Source organism: Geotrypetes seraphini, chromosome 3, assembly GCF_902459505.1.
Source record: "Geotrypetes seraphini chromosome 3, aGeoSer1.1, whole genome shotgun sequence".
NCBI classification, from domain to species: domain Eukaryota; kingdom Metazoa; phylum Chordata; class Amphibia; order Gymnophiona; family Dermophiidae; genus Geotrypetes; species Geotrypetes seraphini.
The window spans coordinates 363,650,197-363,673,482 of NC_047086.1; the positions used below are offsets into that span (position 1 = coordinate 363,650,197).

General features: G+C 45.3%; 1 protein-coding gene across 2 annotated transcripts in view; it reads right to left on the reverse strand.

Annotated features, from left to right (window-relative positions):
* AHCTF1 (AT-hook containing transcription factor 1) overlaps positions 1–23,286 on the reverse strand; it is a 368,321-nt gene that overhangs the window by 6,805 nt on the left and 338,230 nt on the right. For both annotated transcript variants that reach the window (XM_033936331.1, XM_033936330.1), the window contains 2 exons: positions 15,703–15,824; positions 7,048–7,151 (listed from right to left, as the gene is read on the reverse strand). In XM_033936331.1, the coding sequence (XP_033792222.1) occupies positions 7,048–7,151; positions 15,703–15,824 (226 nt within the window). The remainder of the gene's footprint in view (positions 1–7,047; positions 7,152–15,702; positions 15,825–23,286) is intronic.

Here is a 23,286-nt window from a genome sequence, read left to right on the forward strand (position 1 = left end):
CAAAATCCTGAGTGGAATAGATTTAGTGGAGAGGATTGATTTTCACTCCGTCAAAAATTACAAAGACTAGGGGACACGCGAAGTTACAGGGAAATATTTTTAAAACCAATAGGAGGAAATATTTTTTTACTCGGAGAATAATTAAGCTCTGGAATGCGTTGCCAGAGGGTGTGGTAAGAGCGGTTAATGTAGCTGGTTTAAAAAAACAAAATAGTTTGGATAAGTTCCTAGAAGAAAAGTCCATAATCTGCTGTTGAAACAGACATGGGGGAAATCACTGCTTGCCTTGAATCAGTAGCATGGAATGCTGCTACTATTTGGGTTTTTGCCAGGTACTTGTGACATGGATTGGCCTCTGTGAAAATGGCATGAATTTGGGGTATTAGAGCCCAAGGAATTCATGCCAACAAGTTCTGAGGCAAAAACTGCAGTTTTGGAAGTGCAGGGAACTTTTTGGAAAAAAGCTAAAAATCCAAAATGGCCACAACACAATTTTCACATCTAAAATCGCTAATTAAACTAACTTCCCAAAGTTAAAAATAGGCGATTTTTGAGGAGGAACACTAGGACATATGCAAGGACCCTAAAAAAAAAAAATCTGAATTTCAGACCCCCCCCCCAATTCACCTCAGAGGCTTTAACAGCTTTAATCATTGTGACCTGTGCTGTAATGTGCTGTAGCCTGCCTCAACTCTTAAAGTAGCTGGAATGGAGAAGAATCACTGCCTCATACTGGAGATGACTCTTCCACGATGATCTTCGAGCTGTCAGTCAGACACAGTATCTGACCGCTCCCCTAACCTCGTGGACCAATGAATCCGCTACCAAAAGTAGGGGAGACGAAAAATGTAGCCAGCACCCTGTGAGACAACACTGAGCCTTCTACAGGGATGCCCGACAGCTTGCACATAAACCCCTGCAAAGCAGTAGACGATGAATAAGTGGGAACGGCCCTGGGTTCCAAAAACACCAAAGCAGGCTGGCTAACAGGTACCAGGCTTATTAGATGCAGACCACATTCTGCTTCTTCTCTATGCAGGCAGAGCTGTGCCAAGGATGAAAGCTCCAAGAACTGAAGATACTGATAACATTGAATAAAATAAGAAAAGGGGAGAGCAAAACTAAAACACTCCTTCTGGCTTGTAGTAGAGCTCCCATTGAAGGAGGAGGGACACAGAAAAAATCCTGACTGGACTCCTTCTGCATATGGCTTGCGGCCATGGGGAGATGACCCACTTGTCTAGAATGACACCTATTGCACTGGAAAAACAATTATGGAAACAGAAAAAAAACCCTAATATACTACAGAAAATTAGAAGGCAAAGGCTGCAAATTTACTCTCTTCTAGAGCAAACTTTTTTCTGTTGTGACATACCTTACAGATAACATTCATGTAGGAACATACTGAATACTAAAATTTGCAGCCAATATTTCACTATTTAATTCTAAGTTTAGAATGAATTTGCCTATCCCAAATCAAAATGCTGTATGCAACACAGCAAACCCAGATTTCTCAATTGCTATACAACAAATATATATTCAAATTCTGGTGTCAAAGTAACAGTGACACAAAATCCCTCCACTACCAGATACTGTGCAGCCAACAGAAAAACCTACAAATATGCTACTCAGAATCTATGGACAGCAGACCTGCAACATTTTTAATTGGAGCTGAAGGCAGCAGATATTATTGACAGTAATGGGGAAGCAGAAATAGAGTCCAGTTATGGAGATTTCAAAAACCCAACTCTCAAAATTGTTGGCCTTTCCAGCTTGCAAGGAGTGATGGTTGTAAAGGAAACATAGGCTGTATATATTGAATTTTTTTGTGACACACTTCTCATCTCTTGGAGACACCCTGATTCAGAACCACTGGTCTAGAGATATGTTCAAGAATCAGCAATATTATTTAGCACAAACAAGCTTTATGCAGAATGATAGAAAACAAACAGTATAAAGTGCAATCCCTTACAAAAAAAAAGAAATATAGCACATACGTTTCTTAAAAAGTCACAAAACCAATTAGCACAACAGTGTAGCCTAAGCAATATTTACATAAACATCTCTATTGTATGTTAAATGCATAGTAAAAGAAACATTACATTGATTAAGCTCCACTGTGATTATTAACCAGCTTTGAGCCTCAGGCCAGCACAGTGATTAGTGCTATTCTTTGCCGACCTGGTATGTTTATCCAGCCAAAGCAAAAACTGTTGCTGGAGTATCAGACATGCATCAAAAGAGAGTCAAGAGACAAGCCAATCACTATCCTTAGTGCAACCTACAGTACATTAATGGGCAAAAAAAAATTGAAGACTATCTTGAAATGGAAGATTAAGTTATTAACTTCGATCATCTTTCTGGTAGTCCTAGGATTCTATACTCAAGGTGCTCATTCCATTCCTCTGATTCGGGACCTGCAGAAATCCATACACTTTTCTCACCATGTGCTCCTACTACTACTACTGAGAGAGAGACAAAGCCCCTGCAGTTACATCAAAAAGCCAAGTCACCACATTGGAACAAGGCAACAAATTAGGGGGCATGGGGAAAACTTTCCAGAAACATACATAAGGTCTGGTTTGTTTTGGTCTGCAAGAAATAAGAACATAATTAATAAATAGGCAAGAGGCAACACAGAGAACAGGAACAATGTAGAACTAACCTGCTTTGTGCAACGAGCACCCCTGGAAACCTGCCATCAGTAACAACTGTACTCACATGAGTGAAGTCCCCCACAGAGCAAGTTTACTGGCTGGAAGAAATTTCGGCCGATTCAGGAAAAAAAAGCAGACGATTTAGGAAAAAAAGAGACCTGAGCCTATTCTGAGAGGGCAGTTCATATAGAATCTTCCAGGGATTACCAGAAAGAAGATTATCAAAGGTAAGAAGAACCTAGTCTTCCATTGTGATATTTCCCTTCCGGATTCTATATGCAGTGTGACGTACTAAAGCAATGGCATTGTCTAGGGAGGGACAGAGGAGCATCCCCTCAACACAGAGATCCCAAAAACAGCAACAGAACGAGCTGTCACATCCACTCGGTAAAATCTGGAAAAGGAATGAAACGAAGTGTATATGTAACCGTCCTGCAAATTTCACCTGGAGGAATTGCTCGAATTTCCGCCCACAAGGCAGCAACACTTCTTGTTGAGTGGGCCTTGAGAGAAACCAGCGGCTGCTTGCTGTAGGCAATGTAAGTCGACAAAAAAGCCATATTAATCCAACGGCGATAGAAGCCCTTCCTCGGCGAGACAGGGCCATCAGGACAAAAATGATCAGAAAGACGAAAATCATTAGTCTTTTCCAAAAGTGGAGGAGGACTCTCCATACATCCAATCTGCACAAGATCTGATCCTTTTACGCCGACCCTCTGGAGCGAAAAGCAAGTAGACTACCTCTTGGTTGAAATGAAAATCTAAAACTACTTTTGCCAGAAAGGAAGGAACAGCATGGAGAACAACGTCCAAGTCTGTTATCCGCAGAAAGGGCTCTCTACATTCCCACTGAACCCACCAGCACAGATTGCTGTGAGCTGGCTCCATTCAGGGGAGCAGCATCTGAAGGGGATGACATTGCTGGGACTACTGAGAGAGGAGCGACTCCTGCAGAGGATCCATGTGTGCTCTGGCCCAGGGCACTGCTTCTAGGGAGGCTGCCATGGATGCTAACACTTGCAAATAATGCCAGGTCTTGGAAACTTGGGGTGCCAGAAGATCCATGATCTGTTTATGAAGCTTCTGTCTGTGTGGCTCGGGAGGAAAAATGCATCCCTGTAGTATATCAAACTGAACATCCAAATATTCCAAAGTATGTGACAGTGTCAACTGATACTTCTTTAAGTTGACAATGCAGCTCAAGTGCTGCATGAGAAACATCACCATCTCTACCACTTGCTTGCACTTCTGTTGTCGAGATGTAGCCTGGATTAATCAGTCGTCCAGGTCAGGATGGACCTGAACACCCATTCTGCAGAGGAAGATCGCCACAACTATCATGACTTTTTGGGAAGGTGCGGGGAACTGTCACTAGCTCAAAAGGCAGAACTGCAAACTAGAAATGCTGCTGAAGAACATGAAAATGTACAAAACCCTGATGATTCAGGTAGTTCGGAATATGGAGGTAAGCTCCTATGAGGTTCAAATATGCCAGAAATTCCCCCGGAAAAACAGAAGCTGTTTTTAGATCCAGAATGGGTCTCCAAGCCACTGATCCTTTCTTTGGCACGATGAAGTATAAGAAGAATCTGCTATACCACACAGATTTCCAAGAGACACTGCAGGGTAGCACAAACCTTTGACTACTGCTCCGGCCATCCTGCTGGAGAGCCCAGGAACAAATCCAGAGGAAGGCAAAAAGTCTATCTTGTGCTCCTCCCGAATGATGTTCAGCACCCATTGATCGGAGGATAGTCGATGCCACTCTGGTAAAACCAAGAGTCGGCGCCTGATCTGAGAGCGCGCTGCAATGACTTCTTGTGTCATTGCAACTTCTTAGAAGCTGGCGCTGGGATGAAATCCTGATGCATGTGATGCCTAGAAGTGAAATTGTAATGTGGTCGGTAACCTTGGGAATATCTTTGGGTCAAACAGCCTGATGAACCCTGATGAAATCTGTTGGAGAGATGAAAATTATTGCCAATTCCCTCCTGAAGGAAGCCGAGACTTGTTTTCAGGGACAGACATAGGACAGCGATCCACCCTGCTTGCCATGAGGTCATCCATACCTTTACCAAAAAGTAGCTGACCCTGAAAGGGGAGTCTGCTCAGAATCACCATAGAGGCAGAATCACCTGCGCAATGACGTATCCAAAGAGTCGGACGTGCTGACATTGCATAAGTAAAATCTTACTGAGAACTCAGAGATCAAAGAGAGCATCCGTTACATAATCCATGTTTCCATCACAAGCTGGGGACAGGCACTCAGCGCCATCTCATGAGTCATGCATGTGCCACAAAGGAGGCTACCGTAGCAGATTTGATACTTGAGGAAGCCACATCAAAAATAAATTTAAGAATAGCCTTACTGGGTCAGACCAAGGTCCATCAAGCCCAGTAACCCATCCAGGTCACTAGTACCTGGCCAAAGCCCAAAGAGTAGCAATATTCTATGCTACTGATACAGAGCAAGCTTTGGCTTGCCCCATGTCTGTCTCAATAACAGACTATGGACTTTTCCTCCAGAAAATTGTCTAAGCCCTTCTTGAAACCAGCTACACTATCTGCTCTTACCACAACCTCTGGTAATGCGTTCCGGAGCTTAACTATTTTCTGAGTGAAAAAATATTTCTTCCTATTGGTTTTAAAAGTATTTCCCTATAACTTCGAGTGTCCCCTAGTCTTTGTAATTTTTGACAGAGTGAAAAATCAATCCACTTGCACCCGTTCTACTCCACTCAGGATTTTGTAGAATTCAGTCATATCTCCCCTCAGCCATCTCTTTTCCAAGCTGAAGAGCCCTAACCTTTTTAGTCTTTCCTCATACAAGAGGAGTTCATTCCCCTTTATCATCTTGGTTGCTCTTCTTTGAACCTTTTCTAGTGCCGCTATATCTTTCTTGAGATAAGGAGACCAGAACTGAATGCAATACTCCAGGTGAGGTCGCACCATGGAGCGATACAGAGGCATTGTAACATTCTTAGTTTTGTTAACCATCCCTTTTTCAATCCAATCCAATGGTTTTATATACAAATTCATCCCTCTTAAGAGGGCTCGACTCGGTTTACAAATATTAAGAATCATAACAGAGATGATCATGATTAACAGATAAAATAATTCCTAGCATCGTTTGCTTTTTTGGTCGCTGCATACTGGGCGGAAGGTTTCAGCGTATTGTCTAAAATGACACCCAGATCCTTTTCTTGGCCCCCAAAGTGGACCCTAGCATCTGGTAACTGTGATTTGGGTTATTCTTCCCAATGTGCATCATTTTGCATTTGTCCACATTAAATTTCATCTGCCACTTGGACGCCAAGTCTTCCAATTTCCTAAGGTCTGCCTGCAATTTTTCACAATCCGTATACGTTTTAACAACTTTGAACAGTTTTGTGTCTGCTTTTTTTTTCTCAAGATAATGTCCACTCTGCGAGCATGGGAATCTTTAAGCATCACACCTCTATCACTAGGGAGGGCCATGAGCTTGGAAACCTGTGCCACAGTGGAATTGCCCTTGGATTGCTAAAAAAACAAACAAACTGCTGCTTAAATTCAGGAGCCACAGGAAAAAGCCTAGACATAGCTTTAGTCAGCTGGAAAGAATGGAGGTGCACAGTCACTGAAGTGCCTTGCCTCTCAGCTCTTTTTACTGCAGCTGAATGGAGGAGGATTTTCTGCCTCAGAAATGCTCCAAAAGGAACCAGCTTCAAAATCTTCAGATTGCCAGTCAGTCAAACCCCAACTGAAACTCCCGCCCCCTTGGAACCTCTCCAAGTGACCGGGAAACGCAGCCTGCGCTCTGAAACCCTGAGGAGCTATTACTCAGAACACACCCAGCTTATGCAAGGTCAGAAGGCAAGCTGACTCCCAGAGGGATGGACCCCGAGCACAAAAAAGGTAGCACGTAACAGGCTGGCTCCACAGGTCCACCGAAGTTTCTCTGTGAAGCTATAGTCTGGCTTCATGGAAACTGCTTCCTTTCCTCCGGCAGAACACCATCTTAAGGGGTCTCATAGCACCCAATCCATCAAAAATTAACTTTAATCGAAAAAAATAAGAAAAAGATGCAGAGCATATCAGAAAAACTTCTGCACCGATTGCTTGCAGAAACTGGAACTACAGGGGGGCTATCTCTCTTTCAGTAGTAATAGGAGCACATGGTGAGAAAAATGTGTGGATTTCTGCAGGTCCCAGATCGTGGGAATGGATTGGACACCTTTTGTATAGAATCCAGAAGGGACATACCAGAATAGGAGATTATAATATTTGGAATTTATACGAGGATAACAGTCGGATAACATAACAGCACTGAATGAAAAATATAGTACTGAATGTAGAGTACTTATTTTGCAACAGAGCACAGTATTATAAAATGTTAATAAAATGTTTATACTTGGCTTTCATTTTTGATTTGGTTTTGCTTTCTGTAACTTTCTTCATGTCCTTCTCTTCTGTAGCCTTTTTGTGGATCTCTTTGTTTTCTTCAATTGTTAATTCCTACAAAGGAAAAAAAGAAACAAGTATATAAATTTTAATAAAAGGAACATACGCCACCACCTTAACACCTCAAAATCAAATATCTACCTCAAACCTCAACTGCAATGCCTAGCAATAACAGATTTCTGGATCAATCAAAATACTGGATAAAGTCTTCTCCAAAACTAAACCATATAACAATTTTCTACAAATAAATTGAATAGATGCAAAATCTGGCATTTTTTGCTGCCATATCATTTTCTATTCTTTGCCAGAAGAATCTATTCATCTAGTTGGCACATTTCTCAACATGCCTTCTTGAACGGTACTATTACCTTGAGACACCACATAAAACTTTTGAAAACCAACTGCTGGGTTATAACTGTACCTGAAATTATATGGACACAATTCTGTTTTCCCCAATTGAAATGTTTATTTCACATCTACTATATAACTTTAAAAAAAAAAAAGCACACACCACTGCAAAAAAAGTCAAATCTTTTTGTACTCAAGGAAACCCTTTACTAAGCTGCTGCTGCTGCAAAAAAAAAAGGCCTTTTGCCACAGCTGTAAAATGGCTGATCTCCCATTTTTTGTATTTTGTCATTAGCATATGGCCATTAAAAAGAGATTATGTCTTTACCTTGATAATATCTTTTCTAGTAGATGGGTGAGACATTCTAGACATGTGGGTTATCTCCCAATGACCGCGTGCCATATGCAGAAGGAATCCACTCTAGATTTTTTCTGTGACTCTCCTCTACTTCACTGGGAAGTCTAGCACCACATGTAGTCAGTACCCAAGTACCAAGAGCTCCAACACAGAACATGAAGTAGGGTCACCAATGGGAACCATAACCAAGAATCAACTGTTCTGCTCAAAAAGGAACATTAAAATAACAAACAACCAACAGCCAACCACAGCATCAAAGCAGCTCAGGAAGTACCACAGCATGCGTTTTGAACTCTTTACAGAATTCTTCAAGGCCCAAATGGGCTGGCATCCAAGACACAACTTGGATAAGCATAAACAAAATGAGACAATAGAAAGGCACAGGAAGGACAGTGTAGTGCAGTGGTTAAAGCTACAGCCTCAGCACCCTAAGGTTGTGGGTTCAAACTCCTTGTCACTTAATCCCCCCATTGTCCCAGATACATTAGATAGATTGTGAGCCCACCAGGACAGACAGGGAAAAATGCTTGAGTACTTGAATAAGTTCATGTAAACCGTTCTGAGCTCCCTTGGGAGGATAGTATAGAAAATTGAATAAATAAATAGAATGTCTCACTTATCTACTGGAAAATATATTATCAAGTTAAGGACAATCTCTTTTGCCAATGCAATAGGTGAGACATTCTAGACATGTGGGATATACAAATGCAGTCTCAAAAATCTAGGGCAGGCTCACTGCAGCAACCCTCAAGACTGAGGACCCAAAAAGCAGAGTCCTGTCTTGCCGCCACATCCATTCTGTAAAATTTGGCAAACTTGTACAAATCTCCTCAGGGGGATAGCCCAAGCGTTGGCCTGTGAGACCATACTTCTGGTACAATGTGCCTTATCAGAAACAAGAGACTGTTTACCACAAAGAATGTAGTTTGACGCAATGGCCTTATGGATCCATCTGGAAAAGGTGGCCTTGGAAGTGGAGGTGCCCCGATTAGAAGAATGAGTCAGCACAAAAAGATGGTCAGAGAGGTAAAACTCATTTGTGACCTCTAGATAGCACAGAACTCTGCGGACATCCAACTGATACAAAATGCATTCCTGTTTCTCAGAACCAGAAGGCTGAAAACAGGCAAATGCACTTCCTGAATAACATGGAATGCCGACACCACCTTCTGCAGAAACGAAGGAACTGTGCAGAAAGATCCCTATCTCTGAGATCCACAGGAAGGGCTCTCCACAAGACAGAGCCTGGCGTTCCAAGACACGTCTCGCTTAAGTTAAGAGCGACCAGAAAAAACTGCCTGTAGCGTCAGGTCCAAGAGAAAAGTGACTGTTAGAAGCTCAGATGGAGCCTTGGGGAGGCCAGAGAAAGCCAAGTTAAGGTCCCACAAAGGGAACAGCGGTTTAATTGGTGGTTCAATGCTATGACCACTTTTCAGAAATCTGGCCATGTTGGGGTGAGACGCAAGCAAAGGACTACTGTCTTGGGCTCTGAAACAAAAGAGCCCAGCAAGTTGGATCCGAAGAGAAGCTATGGCAAGTCCCTTATCAAAGCCCACTGGGAGAAATGCTAGCACTACTGAAACAGGAGCTGAATATGGCTTCACAATTTCCTGGTAGCACCAAAGTTGGAGAGTCTTCCATGCCTTAGTGTGGGCAGACACAGAAGTCAACTTCTTAGATTTCTGAGGAGCGACGCACCGGAGCTGGACCCTGCCTGTCGGCAGCGGCTCGACGAGATGGCGAACGGCTGCGGCTGACAGGAGGAGACAGAGGGGAGATGCTGGACTGTTGGGGGGATAGAGAAAGGGGAGATGCTGGACTGATGGGGGGGATAAACAGAGGGGAGATTCTGATCTGGTGGGGGGGGGGAAGGAAGGGAGGCCTACTGCTGGACAGGGGGAGCAGGAAGAGGTGCTGATGGACAGGGGGGGGGAAAAGGAAGGGAGGCCTACTGATAAACAGGGGGAGCAGGAAGAGGTGCTGATGGACAGGGGGGGAAAAGGAAGGGAGGCCTACTGATGAACAGGGGGAGCAGGAAGAGGTGCTGATGGACAAGGGGGAGGTAAAACAGAGGGAGAAGGGTTGCTGCTGGATAAGGGGAGCAGTGAAGGGGTGGTGGTGGACACAGGGGAGGTAAAAGGAAGGGAGAATGGACAGGGGGAGCACGCAAGGGGTGGTGGTGGACAGCCAAAAGAAAGAAAAACAGAAATACAGAAAGCGGCTAAGAAGACAGAGAGAGAAAGAAATAAAGACAGACACACACACATATATTCTAGCACCCGTTAATGTAAGGGGTATATATATCTATATATATACATATACATACACACAATATAATCTTATTATATATAATGGTTAACCACAAAATTAAACTATACAAAGCACACTGTATGCTTCTCAACATTCATTCCTACCAGAACACAGATAACCCCTTTGCAAATGCGGTACCAAAAACTACAAGTTACTGATTTGAACAAACGAAACCCTAAGATTCAAGACTCTGCATGCAGTACAACCCCAGAGAAAAAGAAACAAATGCATTTCTTCCTGAACAGTGCAAAATACAGCAGATGTAAATCAATCACTAAATTCAAAACTAAAATCATCCCCCCTACCTTTGTTTTTTCCCTCCCTCCATGCTGTGCCTTAACTTCTGGCCTGCTCCTGCCTGTTTTATGCCGCCCCCGGTGTTATCTTCGGGCCGGCTCCCTCTTCCTCAGTGCTGCGGTGCACAAAGCCGCAGGTAGCGTCCTATGCCTCATCTGGAAGCCTTCCCTCTGATACTGCGACGTCAGAGAGAAGGCTTCCAGTTCAGGCATAGGAGCCGCTGCCCGTAGCTTTGTGCACTGAAGCATTGAGGAAGAGGGAGCCGGCCCAAAGATAACGCTGTATCGATCAGACCGCGGAACAGCAGCTGAAGAACACTGTCTTGGGCCCAATGCACGTGCCGGCCCTGTGGACCGGCAGGAAATTTCTGCAGACCCGTGGTTGAGGAACACTGCCCTAAGAGCAAAGCGATCAGGATTCTCCATACAGACTGAACCCTGAGAAAGAAGATTTGGAACAGCCTGCATCCAAAGCCCGCGAACTATGTGAAGACACATCAGATCTACGTACCATGGTCTGCGAGGCCCATCTGGAGCTACCAGAATGACCTTTCCCTGAAGAGTCTCAATTCGGTGAAGGACCTGATCTATTATGGGCCAGGGAGAAAACATACAATAGATCTCCCTGCAGCCACAGATGTACCAGCGCGTCTGGTCCTTGCTTTGGGGCTCGGATCTTCAACTGAAGAATTGGATGGCTTTCGAGTGCTTTGCTGCAGCTATAAGGTTGAAGTAATCCAAAAACTGTCTGCTGAGGAAGTCTGCTTAAACATTGTTGACTCCTGCCACATGCATCACCGAAAGGCCCTGAAGATGATGCTCTGTCCAGAGAAAGAGCAGGCAGGCAGGCTTCCATAGCCAGAGAAGCACTTTCACGACCTCCCTGCCAAGGACAAATGCCACCGCTGTTGTACTGTCATAGAAGATTCAGACTGCTGGGCCTTCCAGAGTCATTTACAATTTCACCAGAGCCAAGCGAATGGTCTGCAGCTCCAATCAGAAGAAGTGCAACTCTGATGTTGGGGGAAGCACAGTCTTGCTGGAGGAGGGACAGAAAAGGAGGGAGGAAACGAGCAGGCATGGGAGGCAAACGCGGGACACAGAAGGGAGGGAGGGAGTGCATTTTTGGACACAGAAGGCATGAACTTGGGAGAGAGGATGGAGGAAGGGAGGGAAAGATGCTGAGGTGGGGGAGGGAATAGAAAGGGAGAATTGGGCGCCATTTTAGAAGTTAACGTTATAGCTGTTAACATTACCATTAAAGACCCCCACGGAAGCCATTATTGATTGGCAAAACGGGACCCATCAGGCAAATATTTTGTTGCATATTGCACACCTCACAATGGCACTTTAGAAGAAGTTTTAAAGATAAGTGCACTTTTTTGCTGATATCTATTAAGCACAGTATAAAAATAACAAGTAGATGATTTAAATGAATGAGTGAGAGGTTTTTGGTCGATGAACGAGAATCCAACCTGCATTTGCTATTCCAAAGTTTATTCATTGAATGGAGCAGGATTTCTGAGACCCTTTCCTCTCAATACACACATAACTTCTAGGTTGTGTTTTAGAAACCTGTTTTCTCTATTGAATGAGAAATGATTGAAGTCTACAAAATCCTGAGTGGAGTAGAACGGGTACAAGTAGATCGATTTTTCACTCCATCAAAAATTGCATAAACTAGGGGACACTCGATGAAACTGCAGGGAAATACTTTTAAAACCAATAGGAGGAAATATTTTTTCACTCAAAGAATAGTTAAGCTCTGGAATGCGCGCTGCCAGAGGTTGTGGTAAGAGCGAATAGCGTAGCTGGTTTTAAGAAAGGTTTGGACAAATTCCTAGAGAAAAGTCCATAGTCTGTTATTAAGACATGGGGGAAGCCTCTGTTTGCCCTGAATTGGTAGCATGGAATGTTGCAACTATTTGGGTTTTGTCCAGGTACTACTGACCTGGATTGGCCATCGTGAGAACGGGCTACTGGGCTTGATGGAAGACTGGAAGGTGGTGAATGTTATGCTGATCTTCAAGAAAGGTTCGAGGGGAGATCTGGGAAACTACAGACCTGTGGCTGGTGGGGGCCAGCAAAGGACCTCCTTTAGAGACAGCTAGAACTCCCCTTCACCAAGCACAGCAGTCACTGGCAGCATCCATGAGCCACTGAGGTGCCATCATCTATGACTCAGGGACGCTACTGCTGACTGCCATGTTGGCAAAAGGGACCCCCCAGCCACCTGCAGAGGAAGTCCTCAGCTGATAAAGCTTGGGGCTCCTCATCAGATGAGTATTTATATTTACATTAGAGGCTCTGGTAGAAACCCATTTACAAAGTATGTATTCTTCCCAATTAATATTTCCAAATTAATAAAATGTCTTTGCTTAATTGTAAATGGATCTCTTCCAGAGCCTTTAATTCAGTAGCATAATTAAATGAAATTACTACTTCTGAAATTTATAGGGAAGGGTGGGGACAGATTGAATTACTTGTGGGGACGGGTTTGATTCTACCAGAAGGAAAGAATCCAAGAGCACAGATTTCTCTGCGTGCCTCTGGAAGATAAACTCAGCCAGCTGCTATGTCAATCAAGACCTCTAGATATTCCAGGGACTGTGTTGGGGTCAAAGTGCTTTTCCTTTAAAGCACAATGCAATCCAGGCCTTCCAGGACCTGGACCACCTAGTTCACTGCGTGTTGAACCTCGGTCAACGAGGGGGCTCTGATCAGCCAATTGAGCAAGTACGGGTATACCTGCTTCACTATCATCTTCAAGAGAACTGGCATGACCACTATCACCTTGGTAAAGGTACAAGGTAGAGAATGACACGGGGACAAATTTGTCCCCATAGGAACTCAATTCCCTGTCCCCGTGAGTTTTGCCGCTGTCGCTGTCCCATTCCTGTAAGCCCTGCCTTAACCGCACAAGCCTCGAACACTTAGGATTTCAAAGTGTTTGAGGCTTGTGCAGATGAAGATGGAGTTTGCAGGAATGGGGCAGGGACAGGAAAAGAATTTGCGGGGACAGGAAAATAAGTTCCCACAGGGATGGGGAAAAATTTGTCCCCATGTCATTCTCTAGTACAAGGAGCCGTAGGCAGGCCAAAAGGTAAAGCTGAAAACTGGTAATGATTTCCCAGAACATGAAACCGTAGGAAATTCTAGTGCTCCCGATAAATGAGAGTATGTAAATAAGCCTCTGTGAGAGCCAGAGAGACAAGGAACTCTCCCAAGGCCATCGCCGCTATGACAGACCGTACTGTCACCATGCGAAAGAGCTAAACTTTGAGCGCTGCATTTACATGTGTAAGAGCCAGTATTGGATGCCAATTGTCTGAGTCCTCCTCTGGCACAATAAAGAACATGGAATAACTGCCCGAGCCTTCAGGTGGCATTGGTTCTATGGCCTGAATAGCCAACAATATTTGTACAGTGCTTCACATTTTGACTGCCTTGTCCGGGTGCCCCACAGGAGACTCCACAAACCAATCTCTCAGAGGTTGGGCATAGTCTAGCTTGTAGCCAGACCAAATAATATCCAGAATCTACTGATCGAACGAAATGAGTCTGCCCTAATATATAGAAAGACCTCCCTCGGCATGGTGGCAGTGCGCCTTTTTTTTTTTTTTTAGGCAGAGGGAGCCAGTGGAAGGCTGGCTATGCCTGGAGCCTGAGAACCTCTGACTAGCCCTGGGAAAAACTCTGAGATGTGGCAAGAACGCTTGGAACCACGAAAATTAGAGCACTATGAACCTCTAGAGCACAGGTGTCAAAGTCGGTCCTCGAGGGCCAGAATCCAGTCGGGTTTTCAGGATTTCCCCAATGAATCTGCATGAGATCTATTTGCATGCACTGCTTTCAATGCATATTCATTGGGGAAATCCAGAAAACCCGACTGGATTCCGGCCCTCGAGGAGGGACTTTGACACCCCTGCTCTAGAGGTTCCGAATCTGCTGTCAGGCAGAGAGGGCGATGGTCCACTACAGAATGGATAAGATCGTCCAAGTCTTTGCAAAATAACAATTGCCCCTCAGCATTAGAGGTGGAACCACCGGCCCACTGTTTAACCCAGAGCATTCCATGAGCAGATATCAAATACGCTGACAGCCTACAAAGGACTCGCAAAAGGTCATTCAAGACGTCAGCAATATAATCTACTCTAGCCAAAAGCTTAGAAACATAGAAACATGATGGCAGATAAAGGCCAAATTTGATGTCAAGCATGATGACATAAAGGCCTATCCAGTTTGCCCGTTTGCTCCCCCTCCCTCCGATCCATCTCACAGGCTGTGACAGCCTTATTCACTGTGACCTGTACTGGAAATGTGCTGAAGCCTGCCTCAGCTCTCTTTTAGTAGCTGGAATAGAAGAAATCGCTGCCTCATGCTGGGAATACCTCCTTAATGTTAATCTTCGGCCTGCCAGTCAGACACAGTGCCTGACCATACCTGCGGACCGACGGATATGCTAAGGGACGGTTGGAGGCGAAAACGAAGCCCGTGCCCTGTGAGAAACAGCTGAGCATACAATGGATGCCTAACCGCCTATCCTCGAACCCCTGCTAAACAGAAGGTAAGGAAAAAGCAGGTACGGCCCTGAGCCTTGAAGAAACAAATGTAGTCTAGCTAACAGGTACCACCAGGGATCAGCCTGTCAGCTGCAGACCAGAGTCTGCTTTTTTTTTCTATTGAGGCAGAGCTGAAGAAACACTCTAAGCACAAAGAAATCCCATAAAGGGGACGAAAACACTGAATAAAATAAGAAAAAAGGGAGATCAGACAGAAACACTCCTTCAGGCACACATGTAGAAGGGAAAAACTATAGGTGGTGCTAGAGCTCCCAGTGAAGTAGAGGAGAGTCACAGAAAAAATTCGGAGTGGATTTCTTCTATATATAGCACGCGACCATTGGGAAATAGCCCACATGTCTAGAATGTCTCAGCTATTGCAATGGAATAAAAATACTGCGCGAGCACTTACCTCCCCCCATTTTGCAGGCAGTAAGGGCTCACATGGCAATCTTGTGCTAACCAGTTAGCACACAGTAATGTAGCAATGCTAACTGATTAGCACAGGAATGCCTCCTTCCCAAGCACCCTCTCAAAAATGTTAAAAACTTTTTAGTGAATAGATTATGCGCTAAAATGCCACTTAACTGCAGAACACTGAGCATGTCCCAATGGTATGCCATTATAAGCTGTGTTAGGGTCCTATATCACAATCAGCATTCAAAGGACTGCTTAAAGAAGCTACTAAACATGCTTTGAAAGAACACGAGAATGCAACAAATACTTCTTACCATTCCCTTGCCAATCTCTGAAAGGCTGGATGCATGTTTCCGCCTGGTTCTTGTAGCAGGAGATGAAAAATAGAACTGAGAAGACACATCAGATTCTAAAGCTTTGATTTCTGCAGGCGGTTCTGTTATATCCATTAAAAAGAAAAACACAAAACAAAGAAAAACAGTATTACACTATGCCTTAAACAGCATGAAAACGGGAGAGGTAAGAGAAATGTCTAAGATACATTTTACCTAATCCGTATTATTTAAGTATCGATATACTGATTTATCTGTCACCCATACTCTTCAAGAAATACTAATTGATCTCACTCAGAGGTTTAAACAAATTAATTTCACATTGTGCTGCCTTAGCAATTTCATCTCACACTAAATCTTTAAAAAATTGTGTAGACAGCACATATAAGCATTTCAACATTCCTTATAAACAGAAAACGTATCCAGGCATCATCAATGCCTAAATCCACATGCTGCATCACACTGTATTGTTCTGTCAGACAAAAAATAGACTGAAGCAAAATTATTGCCATACAGTTATGTCTTTTAAGCATCACTGATGCACCATCTGATGTAATCACCACCATGCAGTTCACATTGAAATTATCACAATAAAACTGCTTAATTGCTGAAACTATTGAACCTGTAAAATACAACTAACTTAATTTCAGAAAACACAGTGGTAAGTGATAGCTAGTTTGCCATTATCTTACTTCATTAGAGGTTGATTTATTCTGTTAGACAGATTCTTTGTCCTTTGAATTTTGGGTGATTCAGTCAATAGATGTTTCAAAAGTTATTTGCTCTGATTGTGAAGCTTTGTAACAATATCCAAGAGTTTTATTTATTTTTTTAATTCTTTATTCATTTTTAAGCTTTCATTAAGTGTACAAAATTCATATTAACAATATTAAATAGACCACTTGAACATCTTATCAGTATACTTTATAACCATAAAAGCAACCCTCCCCCCACCCTATAAATAAATAAAAACATGCTTTGGATAATCCAACTTCTGTTTCACTCCATTCTTTGCCTGATCTCCGCCGCCCAATAACTTCTGCTTTCAAGCATATTCCAGAGATAGCATTAACAGCTTCTAAGCATTTGAAAATTTCTCCAAGATACCCATTCTGAAGATCTGTTGTCACGCTTGGCATATTGGTCTCAATTAAATGCTAATCATTACTTCTTGAAGGTAAATTTTTTTGTTTTTTTGTAAGAATGCTAAACTGTAGATTATCAGCTTTGTGTTTAAACATTTTTAATCATAAGTCTTTCAAAATGAATGAGGCTTGCAAATAATTACCTCGTACACAATTAAGAATGGATGTTGTCCATGATGGAAGTTGTAAGAAAAATTGTACTGGCCAAGCACACCCGTTCCCAAATTTAAAAAGACCATTTTATTTTCAATGCTGTCTTTCTCAGGCCTTAGGAGGGAGAGTGTTGCAATGGATCTGCATCTTTGTTTTGCTTTCCTCACTAATTTAGTGTACCAAAAGAAAACGTGCACTGGAGCTTGTCACATACTACGCACTAGTGCTGCCCGATTCAGGGAAAATGTTTTTGATTCGATTCAGCCTACTGAATCGATTTCATTCGCTTTTTCTGCCCAATCAGGCATTTTTTTTTTTTTTTTTTTAAACGTCCTGGCAGATTTATAGTCTTTCCACCCACCCCACTTTGCCCTCTCCAACCTCACGCAGGTGCCGTGGTGTAAACAAAACAAACAAAAAATACTTTTCCTCTCTCTGTTAGGTCCTAACTCACACTTGCTGTCCAACACCAGCTCTGGCAGGATATACATTTCAAATCTGACATATTGTAATCACAAAATAGAAAATAAAATTATTTTTTTCTACCTTCCACCGCCATATCCAACATTTGTTTCTCTACCACTGTCTACTATCTCTCTCCCCCTGCCTTGTGCCCTGTGTCAAACCTCTCTATTCCCTTCCATGCAGCATCTCTCCTTTTCTCTCCATTATTATGTACATTTCTTTCTCTCTCCTTATGCATCATCTTTCCCTGCCCTCCACCCTATGTCCAACATTTCTCCCTCTCTTCTCCATGCATGTCTCCTTCCCCTTCACCATATGCAGGATTTCTCCCTCTCACCCCTTTCTACCTGTTTCATTTCTCCTTTCCTTTCCTCCACCTCACCTGTGTAGCAGCTTTCCTCCTCTCCCACCCATCCCCCTGTGCAGCAGCACCCCACTGATCCTCCCACCATGAGATCTGACATACCTCAGAGGCCTCCTAAAGCAGCAGCGCTCTGAACAGGCTGCTTCGCGGCATGCCCCGTTAGGGCTTTCCTCTGCCATGTCACTGATATCATCAGTGACGCAGCAGAAGGAAGGCCTCGGCGGGGCAGGCCGCGAAGCAGCCCATTCAGAGTGCCGCTGCTGCTGCTTTAGGAGACCTCAGAGGTATGCTGGGTCTCACTGGGGTGCTGTGAGTGGGGGGTTGTTGGTCGCTTATCGATGAGTCCGATTTTCTCGGACAATGAATCGATTCGGTAAATCAGGCAGCACTACTGCGCACCCACAAGCAGCTTAGGGAGAATGATATTGCCATTTTCTGACTTACATATAAACAGCTAACATGTTTTAGATCCTGAGAAACATTTTACAAGATTGGTCAGAAGACATACATTAAACAACAACAGCAAACAAGAATGACAGAAAATAAGTACATTGCTCCAACTAGGGTGAAGTCCTTTTAGACCACAATTTCATCAATGATTCTAGAGCAAGGAAAGTAAACTTTTTTTTTTTTTTTACATCAACCTAACAAATCAGTGAATTCTGCTGTCTATTTTTATGCACAAGGAATACAGACAATTCATGGACAGAGATGATGAGTTAATAAAGTTTCATCATCATATGAGTCCTGTAGTGTACCTTGTCCTCCTCTGCTTTTGTTTTGTCCAACGGACAGAGATGTGGCAAATGACGTTGAAGATGGACAAGGAATAAAACAAGTGCAAAGAATCATCCTTGCTAATGCAAAACAAGCTGGAGAATCTACAAAGAAATCTTGAAGAGGGCAAGAGAATTTGAGATTGTAGCTCTCTTGAACACCTACTCATCCAGTTGTCTGAACAAATCTTTCCCCAGGTCTCCCTGAAATCTAAGTCTCCTTCCTATTTGGGGTAGTTCGGGCTCTGGCCTGGCTTCATTGGACCTTCTTAGGAGCAGTTGTTGAGCAGAAGCCTGATGTTTGAACTCTTCTGGAACTCCCGAACCTCTGCCTAGATCCATGAAATGATCTCTGACTAGAGGAGCCTGCCGATGACTGGAGAGATTGACCATACAACAAAAAGGAACCACAACTTAACTCCCCCGGGGCATGTGGTCTGCTGCCTGGTAATGACCTAGGGTGATTATCTGCCACACTGGCCATGTCATCCAACCCTTTACCAAAGAGCATTTGTCCCTTAAAAGGAAGCCTGCTCAAATTTACAGGCATAATCTCCCCCCTCCCAATTGTCTGATCCAGAGCATTCTGTGGGCAGAGATAGAATAAGACAACATTTTGCTCATGACCTTGAACACGTCATATAGAGTGTCTGCTATATAATCAACCCCTGAAAGCACCATATGGGGGTATGCATTCTCCTCTGAAGATGAAAGCTGATGCAGTATCTCATGGTAAGCATGCACTACAAAGGAAGCTGCCACCACTGCTTTCAGACCCAATGCTAGTGCTTAAAACTGTTTTGAGGATTAAGTCCACTCTGCAATTCTATGCATCCTTTAAAATTATTTCATTTTCACTAAGAAGGGATTTGCGCTTGCACTACCAGCAAATCCACTTTAGGTGATACTAATAACTGCTGAACTCAGGAGTCTTTGGATGCAATTACAGGAAGTCCCACTGGTGCCTCCCAATGCACCGTCAACATCATGGTGATCTCTGGATGTGAAAGAAAAATTGTGGACTGGGACTTAGAACTGCTCATAAGAGACATTTGAGCTGTGGGAGTTTGTGGCGGTTTCAAATTCAAGTTTCTCAGAGATAGAGTAATTATTTCCATTATGTTCTCAGGTTAGAATAGTTTGCATACCATCAGGTCTGCTCCCTGGGTCCAGAGCTGCCACGGACTCTTAGCTGGTAGCGCCACTTGTGACCTGGAATCCTCTAAACCTGAGGATTCACTATATGGGAGCACAGGAATTCACCCTGACCCCCATTCATCCCAGTCCTTTTCCAACTGGACCTCTTGATTCCTGTGGAGCACCTTTCAGCGCTGGACCAGCACTCTAACAGTAAACACCCCTAAAAAGGCACCAGGGTGTTACCAAGCTGTGCAGATAAACCTTTATATTTCATATTAGCTTCAAACATTAAACTCACAGAATCAGAGTCCTAGCAGGGACATTAGTTGTCTCATGAAGGTTCTGAGGTGTCTATGTATTTGCGTTTTGCTGATGATGCCAAGTTGCAATCCTAGCACCCTCAGAGGGATTTTTAATTCAACATTTGAGCTTCTTACGACTCCAAACCGGGCTAGAGGGGGCACATGGATGTTCCTTAGCTTGCCATCCAGCACAAAACTGGCATGATACTGGGGAGAAAGGTCTGAGAGTCCAATGAAATCGATTATCATCAAAATTGAGGTGTTCTGAGGTAGATAAGAAGCTTTTACAAATAAAATTGGGAAATACATCATGGCTGAAGTGGCAGCATTTTGGGCCAGAAAATGGCCTGGAAGAGCTATACAAAACTTTCAAAAATTCAGAAAAGATGATTTTGGAGGAGGGGGGCCCTATAGGAAGCCACAGAGACCTTCAAAGGTCCAGTTTTGAACCACCCTGAAGTCTCCCATAGACAGTAATAGACTGTACTCACAAAACTACCTGGTGTTGTGCCTACATCAGCTCACACTGCAGCTGGACAATACAGAAGATTTCTGCCTCAGACACTTGTCTCTTCAGGCTGCCTTTTAGACAGGTTCGGAGAACCTGAAACCCTTGACCCCCAACAGCTTATCATGCATTTTTCGGGAGGGGGGATGCAACCAGCACATGCTACAGCCCTCTGGACCGATAGGTTCCACCACTGAGCCTGTGCTCAAGCGCCTAATAAACTGGAGTGAGCACAGCTCCCAGGGGAATGCACCCCGAACAGTCCTAAGGGATAGTGCAGGTCGGCTAGGTAGACATCCTGTGAAAGATTCCCCCCGCCTCCACCCAGCTACAGTGCTCTGATCCAGAGACTATCTTCTTCTAGACAAAGCTGTCTCAGAAATCCTGGGAATCTCTGGAGCACCAGAAAGCCTTTAATTTCGGATTAAAAACCAGAAATAATAAATCACTTGCAGAGCAGGGGGGAAAAAAAAAAAAAAGACATCTCAACTCGTTTTCAGAAGGAAAAACTGACACAAGGAGGCAGATCTGAAAAGCTGTAGAAGATTCCTTCTGCAAAATTCACAGGTAAAGGAGAATAACCCACTGGTCAAGAATCAAGTCTTTTGCACTGGAACAAGCAAATAAGTCTTCTACTGGGGGAAGGGCTGCTTACATTTCTGGGATGAAGGTGAGGTAGGGGGATTTGTTGTGCTTTGGGGGAGAGGGTTCAGATAGGAGTGTACTATATTTTCAAGGGGGGTGGGGAGTTGCTAGAACACTGGGCCAGGACCTGGAAGTTAACTGAGCACTGACTGATTTTCAGACAAGTATTTCTTCTAACTATATGCAGATTCTCAGGTGGTCAGCAAACCAGTTAAATTTATTAAGCATGATATCAAATTTTAATAAACTTGAATATCAACCACATAATAAACAAGGAATGGAAGCAAGGGACAAAGATTTCTTTTTTCCAGTAAATGATGCCCCTATCAAGATAGTTTTGGAATATGGGGATTATCAAAATTTAAGAAAAAAGCACTAGGATTAAAAGTGGAACATTACCGTATTTTCGCGGATATAACGCGCGCGTTATACGTGATTTTACGTACCGCGCATACCCCTCGCGCGTTATATGCCTGAGCGCGGTATACAAAAGTTTTTAAACATAGTTCCCACCCCGCCCGACGCCTGATTCACCCCCCCAGCAGGACCGCTCGCACCCCCACCCCGAACGACCGCTCGCACGCGCTCCCACCCGCACCCGCATCCACGATCGGAGCAAGAGGGAGCCCAAGCCCTCTTGCCCGGCCGACTCCCCGACGTCCGATACCCCCCCCCCCCCCGGCAGGACCACTCGCACCCTCACCCCGAAGGACCGCCGACTCCCCAACAATATCGGGCCAGGAGGGAGCCCAAACCCTCCTGGCCACGGCGACCCCCTAACCCCACCCCGCACTACATTACGGGCAGGAGGGATCCCAGGCCCTCCTGCCCTCGACGCAAACCCCCTCCCCCCAAGAACCTCCGCCCGTCCCCCAGCCGACCCGCGACCCCCCTGGCCGACCCCCACGACACCCCCACCCGCCTTCCCCGTACTTTGTGTAGTTGGGCCAGAAGGGAGCCCAAACCCTCCTGGCCACGGCGACCCCCTAACCCCACCCCGCACTACATTACGGGCAGGAGGGATCCCAGGCCCTCCTGCCCTCGACGCAAACCCCCCTCCCTCCAACGACCGCCCCCCCCCCAAGAACCTCCAACCGACCCGCGACCCCCCTGGCCGACCCCCCCACCCCCCTTCCCCGTACCTTTGGAAGTTGGCCGGACAGACGGGAGCCAAACCCGCCTGTCCGGCAGGCAGCCAACGAAGGAATGAGGCCGGATTGGCCCATCCCGTCCTAAAGCTCCGCCTACTGGTGGGGCCTAAGGCGCGTGGGCCAATCAGAATAGGCCCTGGAGCCTTAGGTCCCACCTGGGGGCGCGGCCTGAGGCACATGGGCCAAACCCGACCATGTGTCTCAGGCCGCGCCCCCAGGTGGGACCTAAGGCTCCAGGGCCTATTCTGATTGGCCCACGCGCCTTAGGCCCCACCAGTAGGCGGAGCTTTAGGACGGATGGGCCAATCCGGCCTCATTCCTTCGTTGGCTGCCTGCCGGACAGGCGGGTTTGGCTCCCGTCTGTCCGGCCAACTTCCAAAGGTACGGGGAAGGGGGGTGGGGGGGTCGGCCAGGGGGGTCGCGGGTCGGTCGGAGGTTCTTGGGGGGGGGGGGCGGTCGTTGGAGGGAGGGGGGTTTGCGTCGAGGGCAGGAGGGCCTGGGATCCCTCCTGCCCGTAATGTAGTGCGGGGTGGGGTTAGGGGGTCGCCGTGGCCAGGAGGGTTTGGGCTCCCTTCTGGCCCAACTACACAAAGTACGGGGAAGGCGGGTGGGGGTGTCGTGGGGGTCGGCCAGGGGGGTCGCGGGTCGGCTGGGGGACGGGCGGAGGTTCTTGGGGGGGGGGGGCGGTGGTTGGGGGGAGGGGGTTTGCGTCGAGGGCAGGAGGGCCTGGGATCCCTCCTGCCCGTAATGTAGTGCGGGGTGGGGTTAGGGGGTCGCCGTGGCCAGGAGGATTTGGGCTCCCTCCTGGCCCAATATTGTCGGGGAGTCGGCGGTCCTTCGGGGTGGGGGTGCGAGTGGTCCTGCCGAGGGGGGGAGAAGAATCGGACGTCGAGGGGGGGCATCAGGCTTTCAGGATG